General features: G+C 34.4%; 2 protein-coding genes across 6 annotated transcripts; both read right to left on the bottom strand.

The window, feature by feature from the left end:
* Positions 1–253: 253 nt before the first annotated feature.
* LOC101246714 (LEAF RUST 10 DISEASE-RESISTANCE LOCUS RECEPTOR-LIKE PROTEIN KINASE-like 1.1) lies at positions 254–2,989 on the bottom strand. Its single transcript, XM_004238854.5, has 4 exons — positions 2,117–2,989; positions 1,927–2,016; positions 1,408–1,662; positions 254–1,334 (listed from the first exon to the last, which is right to left on the bottom strand). The coding sequence occupies exons 1-4, from the start codon at positions 2,832–2,834 to the stop codon at positions 400–402; spliced, it is 1,998 nt and encodes a 665-aa protein (XP_004238902.1). The 5' UTR covers positions 2,835–2,989; the 3' UTR covers positions 254–399.
* A 6,105-nt stretch (positions 2,990–9,094) lies between these two features.
* On the bottom strand, positions 9,095–12,105 carry LOC101246245 (LEAF RUST 10 DISEASE-RESISTANCE LOCUS RECEPTOR-LIKE PROTEIN KINASE-like 1.1). Of its 5 annotated transcripts, none has more exons than XM_010322446.4 (5): positions 12,009–12,105; positions 10,899–11,619; positions 10,768–10,812; positions 10,278–10,529; positions 9,095–10,195 (listed from the first exon to the last, which is right to left on the bottom strand). In XM_010322446.4, the coding sequence occupies exons 2-5, from the start codon at positions 11,614–11,616 to the stop codon at positions 9,228–9,230; spliced, it is 1,983 nt and encodes a 660-aa protein (XP_010320748.1). In that variant the 5' UTR covers positions 11,617–11,619; positions 12,009–12,105; the 3' UTR covers positions 9,095–9,227. The 5 variants fall into 5 exon arrangements, with proteins under 5 accessions (XP_010320748.1, XP_010320747.1, XP_004238901.1 ...); XM_010322445.4 differs by having other exon boundaries at positions 10,899–11,624; positions 12,009–12,098; XM_004238853.5 differs by lacking the exon at positions 12,009–12,105 and adding an exon at positions 11,738–12,004.
* Between the last annotated feature and the right edge of the window lie 679 nt (positions 12,106–12,784).

Below are 12,784 nucleotides of genomic sequence, written 5' to 3'. Positions count from 1 at the left end.
ACACCAGTAGAAAGACTTTAACTTGTTGACTCTGAGTACTAACGGAGATTTCTCGTCATTTATCAGGACCAACATCTCCGGAAATGAAGACTTCAACTGTAGAATAAAAAGCACAGTTGTCTGAAAGTTAAATGGTTTGCAGATACATCAAATGTATGGTGAATAGTGCACTTGTACTTACACAGATTTCTAATACGGTCCTCATTAATAACTCCATAAGTTCTCGATTAAAAATTTCTTAAAACTGGCAGTGTATACAACTTAAACTTTTATAGAAATTAAAAATTGCATCACTTACACTCATAGTACATAGCTCAAGAAACTTCTCACAGTAGTACATTTTGCAGTCTCCCAAAATATACATAAAAGTGACAAAGAAACGGATTACAGAAATCTTAACTACTGTGTACAAGTTCTATCAGAGCAAGTATTCCATTCATCAGTCACAGAATTTGAAGAAGGCAGTGATTTAACTTTCTTCAACAAAACAATATCTTTTGATTCAGGGAAAGGAGGAGCAACTACTATTTTAGCTTCATTGGCATTGAGATTAGTCTGAATCTCCTTTAGAGTATCCAAAACTTCAACCATAGTAGGCCTCACGTTCCTATCTGTCTGCAAGCACAGAAAAGCCAGCTCTGCTACTGAAGTAGTCATTTCCCGAGTTTTGGTATCTGAATCGTACCCCAGGGATGGATCAATCAGCTTGTTAACAGCAGATTTTACAATCTTGTTTATTGCATAGTTAGCCAAATTGATCTCTTGGCTATGTCTGTTCATATCCACAGCCGGCATTGATGAAATGAGTTCAACAAGGACCACCCCGAAGCTATAGACATCGCTTTTACTAGTCAGCTGGTAACATTCATGATACTTTGGATCAATATAGCCAGGGGTACCCCGGGGTGTGGTTGAAATATGAGAGACGTCGTTTGGGAAGAGCCTTGAAATCCCAAAATCTGCAACTTTAACACTAAAGTTGTGGTCAAGGAGTATGTTATTAGTCTTGACATCACAGTGTATTACATCAGAAGCATGCAGGTAAGCCAATGCACCAGCAGTTTCTATGGCAATGTTCATGCGGATTGGCCAGGTAAGTAATCCGCCCTTCGCTCTGTTACCATGAAGGTGATCAGCAAGAGTGCCATTAGGAATATATTCATAGACAAGGAGTAGTTCACGGCTTCGCCTTGAAGTGCATCCATAGAGGGTGACAAGATTGTTGTGCCTTAGTCTAGTAAGGATATCAACTTCGTTTACAAACTGCTCCATTCGCTTGCAGTTGTGCTCGTAGAGGCGCTTTACAGCAATCTCCCGTTCATCTTTAAGTTTTCCTGTTCATCAATGAAAAAGTATTAGCCACAAGAAGAAACAGTTGATGCATATCCATATTCAGAAGTTTCTCACCATAGTAAACAGTTCCAAAACCTCCATCTCCAAGTACTCTAGAGGAATTGAAATCATCGGTGGCCTCTTCAAGTTCTGAATAAGAGAAAACTGGGATACCAAAGTATATACTGCCTCCCTCAACATCATGGTTAAAGATATCTGATAATTTCCTTGTTGAGAAGAAGCGGGATGAACTAAATCTCCTCTTCTTGTAACGCCAGATAAAGTATACAGCTGAAGAAGTTATCATCACCGATCCTACTCCGCCAAAGACTGGAAGAGAAGCTAGTAAGTCAATGTCTTTGGAAAAGCAAAAAGAAATAGCATCGTTTCCTTTTCTCTTCGAACCGATTAGAAGGAAGGCAGTAGCTCCTCCTACATACGAGGAATTCTCCCTTAACTCCACATTCGTACATTTTGTGTTTCTTTATTGCTAGAGAAAGGATTTCAGTTTATCCAAAATGACGAAATTTTAAATGATATGCATGAATATTCTGTAATAAGAATACATTACAGCAATTAAACATATTTTACTACCTGTTCCCAGAATCGGCCCCACCATATTTCTTCCATTTCTTTCGGTTGTTTCTTTTCTTTGATCGATACTACCTGTAGGTGTTTTTGCATCTACAGGAGGAGGCAATAATTCGAAATATATCATTTACACGGCTTGAAACAGAAGCATGAACTTGACCTAGAAAATATAGATTATTTTGGAGATGTCTACCTTTGTGACAAGAAAATTTGTTGGTTTTATTAGCCTGGCATTCACCTCCACCATAATGACATTTGTTACATTCCTCGGATAACTTCCATTCTACTAGAATTTCAGGACCCAACACGTCGAACAAATCACCATGAGTTGCCTGAATTGGCAATCTGATAAGTGAACAGTTGGTAGGAAGATTGTCTGCTCCTATGTATTCATCATCATGTCGGGAAAGGTTGTAGTATATGCTAAAGCCTTCACAGCCATTGTACATATTATAACCAGAAAAATGATCGTTCTCCTTCTGCGTAATGTTACGGGTATTATTACTGGTACTGATGCATTTGTAGAAGCTTATTATATTAATCATATGGAAAGACATAAAAGGAGAGTATGGAAGGGAGAAATTTTTGTTAAAAGCCTGGCACTTGTGTTTCGTCAACGTTGTTTGAAGCTTCGTGTCCCCAAGCCAAACTGATGAATTATGCATCTCTAAAGCATAGTACCAATCTCCCTCAGGAAGAAGTCGGATTCTCGGATACGGTTTAGCATCACAACCAGATAAGAACATTATTCCACATTCAGGTTGTGTGGAAAGAGAGAGAGGAAATCTCAGGTCAGTAAAATTTCCACATGAAAACGACTTTGGACAAGTCGAATCATTTCTTCCATTTGCCTGAACTAACATCATAAAAACAGATAGAAGGAAGCAAAATAAAGAAGAAGCAAGATCCATATTGAATCTAACTGCAATTAAGAAGAAAACGCGCTAACTGAAGCTTTGTGAATTGTGACTCTAGAAGTCTATATCTTATAAGACCTGAACAGTTTCTCGATTACTAGCCTTAAGTTTATCGATAATGTTTGTTAAAAAAGAAAAATGTGTAACACAAACGTATAAGAAGGTTCAGATGTGTATTAAGTAAACAAAGGTGAAGAAAAAAAAAGGAAATGTTCACATTAGCTTTTCTAGCAATTGACTCCAGTAGAAAGACTTGACTTCTTGACTCAGTAATATAACAGCAACTTTTCATCATTTTCAGGTCCACCAAATATTGATGACTTGACCTGTAGAAATTGAAGCTATACTATTAACCTTCTCCCATTCATTTTCTGTATCACCAGTTTTGAACCTGAAACAACGCGGGGGCCTTTCTACGGAGGAGCCATTGTCACTATGGTGATCCCCTTTACATTCTCCGACCTGCGAGGATTCAACAACCTCTTCTGTGTTCTGAAAGTGTATAATATTCTTGTGCCATTGCGTTAAGTTAACTGCAATGTAACTGTTTGAAACAGATATGTATGATATGCTTGAAAATAAAGTAGCAAAACCTGCTACAACGACTAGAGAATTACAAAGCTGATACTGCAACATTACACAAATAGAATAAAAACTTTTACACTGCAAGGTATATAACGATAACTCTTACATAATGAAACTGCAAACTGAATGACTTCCAGCTCAAGAAACTCAGTACATTTGTAGTCACAAAATGTACATCAATAACAAAGAAATGGGGTATAGGACTTTTAACTTCTTTGTTCTAGTTATATCAGAAGCAAGTAATCCATTTATCGGCGGCAGAATTTGGAGAAGGCAGTGATTTAACTTGTTTCAACAATAACATAACTGCTGATTCAGGGAAAGGAGAAGCTGATATTATTTTTAGCTGCATTGGCATTGAGAGTTTGTACCCTATTTTGCTGAATTTCGTGTGCTATTGTTCACCATCTTTTTTTGGTGATTCAGAATTCCGATGTTATTTTGGACAAAAATTTTCGTGAACGTCAGTTGGCCCTGACGGCTAAAACGACTCATGATTTAGCATGAACAAAAAAGTTAGCATGAACAAAAAAGTTGAAAGTTGAATTACGGTTTTACCCTTTCTATAAATTAAATTATTATAAAATATTTAAATATTTGATTGTATAAATATCTAATTTATTAATAATTATCATCTATAATCTATATGTATATAATAGTTATAATTTTTTTTACAAAAATCTTTACCTAAATTTTTTTTTCTTTTTCCTCTTCTTATAACTTTTTCCTTAACCCCTCGCATGAATAATATAATTGATGTGGATAAAGTATTATCCTTTATCATAAATAACGAAATTTAATAATTTAAAGGGTGCAAATCTACAAAATGGATACGCACATTGATAATGTTCTCTTGATTATTATTAAAGAATGACTCTAGCTTCAAAAAATTTAAATTCATTAATGCTTAATTACATGAAAAGAATTTTAGTTTTTCTTTTTACATGGTTTGCTAACTTTAATTTTTTTCCATATTCTTTATTTATTTATTATTATTTTCTAATTACTTATTTAACTTTTATACTCTTAATATTCATAACTCTCATCTTTTCATATTCATAACCTCCAAATATTTAAAACTAAAATTTTAAGATATCTTTTGATATTCCTCCTATTCTATTTATATAAATTCAACTTCTTTATCTCATGAAACCCTTATCAAGATTATTAGGCTATTATTTTTATTCTATAGTAAAAACAGATGATGAAACTCTTGAATTTTGATAGGATATGAAAGGAGTCGATAAAAACTCAGAGAGTTATGTACTAATTTTGTACTTATATTTTCATCTATATATACATCAATCTTATGAGAATAATGTCTATATTGTATTTTTTCTTAAATATTTTGTTTCTTTGTCTTTTTTTCACTCTTTTAGATTTCTTAATTTAGTTTTCTATGAATGTTTTATTGCCGTAAGTCTTTGAATTTTGTAATTGATACATTTTATTATTCATTACAATTTACATATATATTTCCATGAGATTTTAGTCATTCTAACGTATCTATAAAAATTCACATGAATCACACGTGCGAAGCACGTCCTCAGAAACTAGTATTATTATAAGAGGGAACCAAAAAAGCTAAAAGTTGAATTACAATTTTACCCTTATTATAAATTAAAATGTTATAAAAATATTTAATTATTTAATTTAAATATTAAGTTATTTATTTTAATAGAAATGTTAATGACTTTTGCACTTCTTTAAATTAATTCTTAATTAAAATATCTAATTTATTTTATTTTCTTGAAATATTTACCCTTTAAATAGATACATGTATATGGTTTATCTTCTAAATTAATTTATGTTCTTAATAAATATTTGTCTTTAACTTTTGTAAGACTTGACCTTTCAACTTTGTAAGTGAATCTTCATATTCCAAAGCTATTTTTTTCCCCTATAAATACAATCTTTTAATATTATTTTTATAGAAAGATTTACATGTGATACAATTTTTGTGTGTGAAAGACTAGAGAAGTTTTAATTAAGTGAAGAAAATTTCAAGGCAAGAGGATTTGTGTCAAGATTACAAGGCATAATGTGATTATAGGAATGAATGTTAATTACTAAAATATCGAAGCTTGATGTATTTTTTTTACTTATTTGTCGAGATCAGAATTATGGTAAGACCACTCCATTTATGTAGTAGAATATCACTTCCATTAACTTGTCTTCCAAATATTTTAATTTTTTATGGTCAAAAGTTGAATGTTTATTACTATAACTTTGTTTCTATTTGCATTATCAAGAAAAAACAGAAAAAACATTGTCTTAGCATTTTTCTATTTTTCGTTGGTTGCGTTATGCTAAACTTGCTCCTATATATGATACTTTTTCTTTGTATTTGTAATGTTGTTTTAAGAATATATTTGATTGAAGGGTATATTTTTTGCTTTAGAAAATGAGACAAATACAATCACAAAAATAGTGTATAAGACATGCAGAACAATTAATGCTTACAAGATATTCTAATTTCAAATTATTAATAATTATATTTTTGCATTTTAAATTTTAAATATTTGTAAAGAATCATTCTTACATGTGCTTGTGGATAAAATCTATAGTTTTTCGACAATTTTCATTAAAATTATGAGATCCAAATCCCAAAGTCAAAAAAATGATACACCAAAATGCTTAAGAAGTTAGAAAATCTTTTATCCTTTGACCAAATATTGCTCCTATTAATTTTTTAACAAAAAAATGTAAAATATATTTTAACAAACTTTTAATTGTAAGAATACCAATATTGTCATTTTGACTCTCCATTAAATTAAAATCTGATTTATTTAATTAAATATTAATATTTTATTTGTATAATTACATAATTTAAATACCAATCATTGCACTTTAAATCTTAGTTATTTCCTTCAAATAAGTTTTTTACTTATAAATTTTAATTACTTAATTGCATTCTACTTAATGAGAAGGAGAATTTCATCTTTTACTAATTAAAGTCAAATATTTTATCTTCTTGAAATGTATAAATATTAATTTAATTTGAACATTTTTTGTAACGACCCGTTTAGTCGTTTTGAGCAGCAGACTTTATTTCTGGAAAAACTGGCAGAAGCGACGGACCCCACGACGGACCGTCGCAGGGTCTCGTTTCAAAACACTTAGAAAATCTGAAATTGGGTACTAAAAATCGACTCTCTGAACTTTGTGACGGAATGGCAGGACGGACCGTCACAGGTGTGACGGACCGTCACAGACCCTTGGTGGAAATTTGGGTCTCTGAACTCTGCGACGACCTGCAGGACGGACCGTCGCAGGCACGACGGCCCGTCACAGGTTGCGCAAATCCCAGGCAGAATCGGATTTCCTTACACGTTTTAAGGGACGTTTGGGACTATTCTTTCCTTAATTATAGATTTCGTGGGTTTATATTAATAACTCAAATTCTTGGGGGTTAAAAGAGGTAACCCTAAGTTAATTAGTGGGGTATTATTGCCATCTTTTATTCTTAATTATATGTTAATTTGGGGTAAAAGAAAGAGGGTTTTGAATAAGAAAAGAGAAAAGAAAAGTGAGAGATAGATTGATCGATTGAGAGAGAAAGAGTCGAACGAGGAAGAAGAATATCAAAGCCTGGGAGATTGCTTGTTGATTCCAATTCTTCGGTGGAGGTAGGTTATGGTTTTCATGCTTTCATAGTAAACTCTTAATAGAGAATGATATGTATTGGTAGTATTGTAAACCCTACTATATGCTTAATTGTATGTTTGCGTGAATATGATTATGTGATTGTGATAAGATAAGCATGATGAAAATATTGAATCCCAAATCTTGATAAGATAAGCGTGAATATGATTATGTGATATGTTAATTGTATGTTTGATGTATGCTATGGTCTGTACAAGGCCAGATTTAGCACATGCAGTCAGTGTAGTGAGCAGATTCATGGGACAACCAGGGAGAGAACATTGGCAGGCTGTGAAGAGAATTTTCCGGTACCTTAGAGGTACATCTGACGTTGGTCTCATTTATGGAGGTGATACTCAGTGCTTGGTTACTGGCTATTCTGATTCAGACTATGCTGGAGATGTTGACACAAGAAGATCGATGACTGGCTATGTGTTTACCCTTGGAGGATCTGTCATCAGTTGGAAGGCAACTTTGCAACCTACAGTGACTTTGTCTACTACGGAAGCGGAGTACATGGCCTTGACAGAGGCTGCAAAAGAAGGGATTTGGTTGAAAGGGCTGGTTAGTGATCTTGGTCTACATCATGATCAGGCTACGGTGTATTGTGACAGTTTGAGCGCAATTTGTCTAGCCAAGGATCAAGTCCATCATGAGAGAACCAAGCATATTGACGTAAGGTATCATTTTCTGAGAAGTGAGAAGAGAATCAAGGTGAAGAAAGTAGGAACTGCTGATAATCCTGCTGATATGTTCACAAAGCCGGTTCCACAGAGCAAGTTTCAACACTGTTTGGACTTGCTCAACATCAGAAGCTGTTAATTGCCCTGCGAGGCAACTCTGAGGAAGAGGGGGTGGCCTGGCACTATCATAGTGCGTCTGAAGAATCTGTTCGGAGAATTCAAGTCAAGGTGGAGATTTGTTGAATGCCTTGAATCGGACCCGTTACAAACAGAAAGGTTAGGGCGTAGCTTAGCACTATATATATATAGACGCTATGGCAAACCCTATTTTGTAATTCTGTTTTTGCCTCTCCATAATAAAACTGCTCCCTCTCTTCCCGTGGACGTAGCCAATTTATTGGTGAACCACGTAAATCTGTTGTCTTGTTTTTCGCGTTTATATATTTTCTCGTATTATCTCAAATTTCGCACAACAGAAGCGTAGGGGTAGTGAAAGAAATAAAAGGAGAGTTTTGAAGGGAGAAACTTTTGCTAAAAGTCTAGCACTCGTGCTGCCTCAACATGGTATGAAGCTTCGGGTCCAAGAGCCAAACTGTAAAATTATGTGGTTTTTTCCGTAAGATTGTAGCAATCCCCTCCAGGAAACAGTTGGGTTCTTGGATTTGTTTTAGTACCACAACCAGACATGATCATTAGTCCGCAATCAGATCGTGAGGAAAGAGAGAAAGGAAAGCTCAAGTCAGTAAGATCCCCACATAAGCAAATAAAAGAATAAGCCAAAGCCATATTGAATCTACACTGCAAGAAGAGGAAAGACTAGACGGTTTGTGAATCGTAATTCTAGCTAGCTCACCTGAACTCTCTTAAAAGATCAAGTTTCGTAACTTTCAACACCGTAACTATTACAAGTCTTTCTCACTGGTAAAATTTGTCAAAAATAAACACTATGTGGAACCAAACGTATACGATGGGTCAGACTTTTTGGGGGAAAAAAAGCTGAAGAGAAAAGGAAATTCTTACATTGGCCTTTAGCCATTGACACCAGGGGTAAGACTTGACTTCTTAAGTCTGCAAAAATAAAAAAAGGACAGCAACTTCTAAGTCTTTGGAAATGGATGACTTGAACTGTCGAAATAGAAGCAATATTCATTTCAGTGATGGATCCAAAGGTGAAAACAACAATGGAAATGGTTCTAGTCACACCCTAAAAGGCACGTAAAGATAGTATGAAAAAACAAATTTACAACCTTGCATGGCTCACTAGTATATGCAACAATAAGAGAGGGTCTTTGGACGGAGCCACTGCTCTGAAGGACCTGCCAGTATATGTCACAGCTCTTATGTAATGAAATCAAATATTGAATCACTTTGACTCATAGGTACATAGCTCAAGAAACTTCTTTCTTACAGTTATACATTCGTAATCTCTCAAAATTCACATCAATAACAAAGAAAGGGAGTATAGAACTTTCAACTACTTTGTAGTAGTTATATCAGAGCAAGTAACCCATTTATTAGTAGCAGAATTTGGATAAGGTAATGATTTAACTTGTTTCAGCATAAACTTATCTTCTGATTCAGCGAAAGGGGATGCTGTAACAATTTTAGCTTCATCTCCATTGAGATTAGAGTCAGCTCTCTTCTCATTGTCAAATTCACTAATCTGAATCTCCTTTAGAGTATCCAAAACTTCAACCATAGTAGGTCTCATGTCCCTATCTGTCTGTAAGCATAGAAAAGCCAACTCTGCCACTGAAGTGGTCGTTTCCAAAATCTCGGTATCTGAGTCGAACCCCAGGGATGGATCAATCAACTCGTTAAATGCACGTTTTACAATCTTGTTTATTGCAAAGTTAGCCAAATTAATCTCTTGGCTATGCCTAGTCAAATCTACAGCTGGCATTGATGAAATGAGCTCGACAAGGACTACCCCGAAGCTATAAACATCACTTTTTATGGTCAGCTGGTAACATTCGTGATACTTTGGATCGATATAGCCAGGGGTACCCCGGGGTGCAGTTGAGATATAAGAGACATCATTTGGGAAGAGACGTGATATCCCGAAATCTGCAACTTTGACACTGAAATTCTGATCAAGGAGTATGTTATTAGTCTTGACATCACAGTGTATTATGTCAGAAGCATGAAGGTAAGCCAATGCACCAGCAGTTTCTATGGCAATTTCCAAGCGGACGGGCCAGGTGAGTGATCTGTTCTTCGCTCTATCACCGTGGAGGTGATCAGCTAGAGTTCCATTAGGAATGTATTCATAGACAAGGAGTAGTTCACGGCTACGCCTTGAAGTGCAACCATAGAGGGTAACAAGATTGTTGTGCCTTAGCCTAGTAAGGATCTCAATTTTATTTACAAACTGCTGCATTCGTTTGCAGTTGTGCTCGTACAGGCGCTTCACAGCAACCTCTCGTCCATCCTTAAGTTTTCCTAGTCATTAATGAACAAGTATTAGGCACACACATGAAGAAAGAATTGAAGCATAGCTCAGTTGGATTAGGAAGTCTCTCACCATAGTAAACAGTTCCGAAACCTCCATCTCCAAGGACTCGAGAGGAATTGAAATCATTTGTGGCGTCTTCAAGTTCCGAATAAGAGAACACTGGGATGCCAAAGTATATACTGCCTCCCTCAACATCATTTTTAGATATATATGACAATTTCCTTGTTGAGAGGAAGTGGGGTGGATTAAATTTCCTCCACTTGCAACACCAGATAAAATAGACAGCTATACAAATTATCACCAATCCTAATACACCAAAAACTGGGGGAAAAAAATATCAGTAATCAAAGGTTTTCAGACAAAAGAAAACATCACAAGGAAAAAAAAAGTGTCCTCTCAACTCCACTATTCATTTTGTGTAAGCTAAAGTAATTACCTCGCTTATCATCGTTTTATCATTAAGAAAATGTTTTGAGATTTTAAAACAATTAAGAAGAGATTCAAACGATATGCATAGAATAGAACAAAAGGAAACTGCAGTTAATGTATATTTAACTACCTGCTCCCAGAGTCAGTCTGAACTTTCTTCTAGCCGTTTTTACATCTAAAGAAAAAAATAGGAAAAATATGATTGATATGTTATATGAAGACAAGAAAGGACACTAAGAAATATGCACTAAGTGACTGAACCTTGTTCATGTTGATTATTCTCTTGATGACCTTGATCATGTGGCTTATTTGGATATGCACAATGAAATCTGTTGGTTATATTAGTCTGGCATTGACCTCCGCGATAGTGACATTTGTAACAGTCCTCAGACAGTTTCCATTCTACTAGAAAACCAGCAATTAACATATTGAACAAACCACCATCATCTGATGGCGGGCGTATCGGCAATGTGATAAGTGAACAGTTGGCAGGAAGATTGCCTGCTCGAACGTGTTTACCATCACCTCCAGGAAGCTTGTAGTATATGCTAAAGCCTTTACAGCCATTGTACATTCTATAACCAGCAAAATGATCTTTCATCTTATTGGTAATGTTTGGGGTGCTACTACTAGTGCTGTTGCATTTGATAAAGTCGAGAAAAGCTGAGACGATTTCAAAAGAAATAGAAGGAGAGCCTGGTAAGGAAAACTTTTCGTTAAAAGCCTGGCACTTGTGTTGCCTCAACTTGGCATGAAACATGGGGTTCTCGAGCCAAACTGTATAATGATACGGATTTCTTAAAGCATAGTACGAATCTCCTCGAGGAAGCAGTTGGATTCTCGGATATGGTTTAGCATTACAACCAGATAATAACATTATTCCACAGTCAGGTTGTGTGGAAAGAGAGAAAGGAAAGCTCAGATCAGTAAGATTTCCACATGAAAATGACTTTGGACAAGTTGAATCATTTCTGCCCATTGCCTGAACTAACATCAGAAAAAAAGATAGAAGTAAGCAAAACAAAGAAGAAGCAAAAGCCATACTACAAGAAAGAGGAAAACTAGCTGAAGTTTGTTTCGTTATACAGTATTAACTCTACCTAGATATATTAAATAGTCTTTAGTTTAACTGAAAAACTTGTCAAAAAGAAACACCATGTGGAACCAAACGTATAAGAACGGCTACACTTATTAGGAAAAAGAAAAAAAAAATTGAAGCTTTCACATTGAAACAAGTAGATAGACTTGACTTCATGACTCTGTATACTAACAACAACTTCACTCATTTCAGTTTTCTAAAATTTAAATGGTATGCAGATACATCGGACACATGAAAACGAAAAACGAAATAGTTATAGTCACAACTCACACCTTAAAAGATAGTATGATGATGTAAAAAGAAAGTTTCTAACGATTAGTGACACAGCTAGAAATTTAGCGAAGGATATGAAAATTGTGAATAGTAAGCAAATGGTCAATTATGAGTTTGTTAAACTTAAATATGTGAATACTCTGCCTATAATAATTTAGCTTAAATCATAAGGTTAGTGATTTTTCTATTTTTTTTATAATTATATATAATTTATGATTCACTGGACCGACTAAGTTAGATTCACGCTTTTATAAGTCTTGTTTAAGAGAAAAACGCTTCTTATATTGAATCTTCTTAGCTTTTTTTGTATTATTTTATATATATTTCGACTTTTCTGATTAAAATTTTAGCTTCGACCCAACTTGTATTCGAAGAAAATAATTGATCTATCAAACAACTAGACTTTGGGACATGTTAGCAAGTCTTTAATAAACAGACAAAAAAGAAAAAGGGACCATCAAGACTAAGAAATTGGACAAATTTGTCACATATTATATAATTGACTTGGTCTTATAGAATATAGTATAAAGTATATAGTAATTTCTCATTGTTTTTCTTCATGTGAAAACAACACATGTCTATTTTTATCTTTGAATTGAGGTTTCCATTTAGCTCATTCTATGTTTTTATTTTGAAATTATATGTTGTGATACAATATTGGTTGTCAGGAATTTGGTGAAAAATGTTCAAGATTTAATATGTATGTAATAAAAAGTAATTTTTTTTTATTTATATATTCAGTATATCTTTTATATATGCACACAGAATAATTTTT

Source organism: Solanum lycopersicum, chromosome 5 (assembly GCF_036512215.1).
Source record: "Solanum lycopersicum chromosome 5, SLM_r2.1".
Lineage (NCBI taxonomy): Eukaryota > Viridiplantae > Streptophyta > Magnoliopsida > Solanales > Solanaceae > Solanum > Solanum lycopersicum.
The sequence above is the reverse complement of the archived record's forward strand: the minus strand, read 5'-3'. Positions and strand labels throughout refer to the sequence as shown.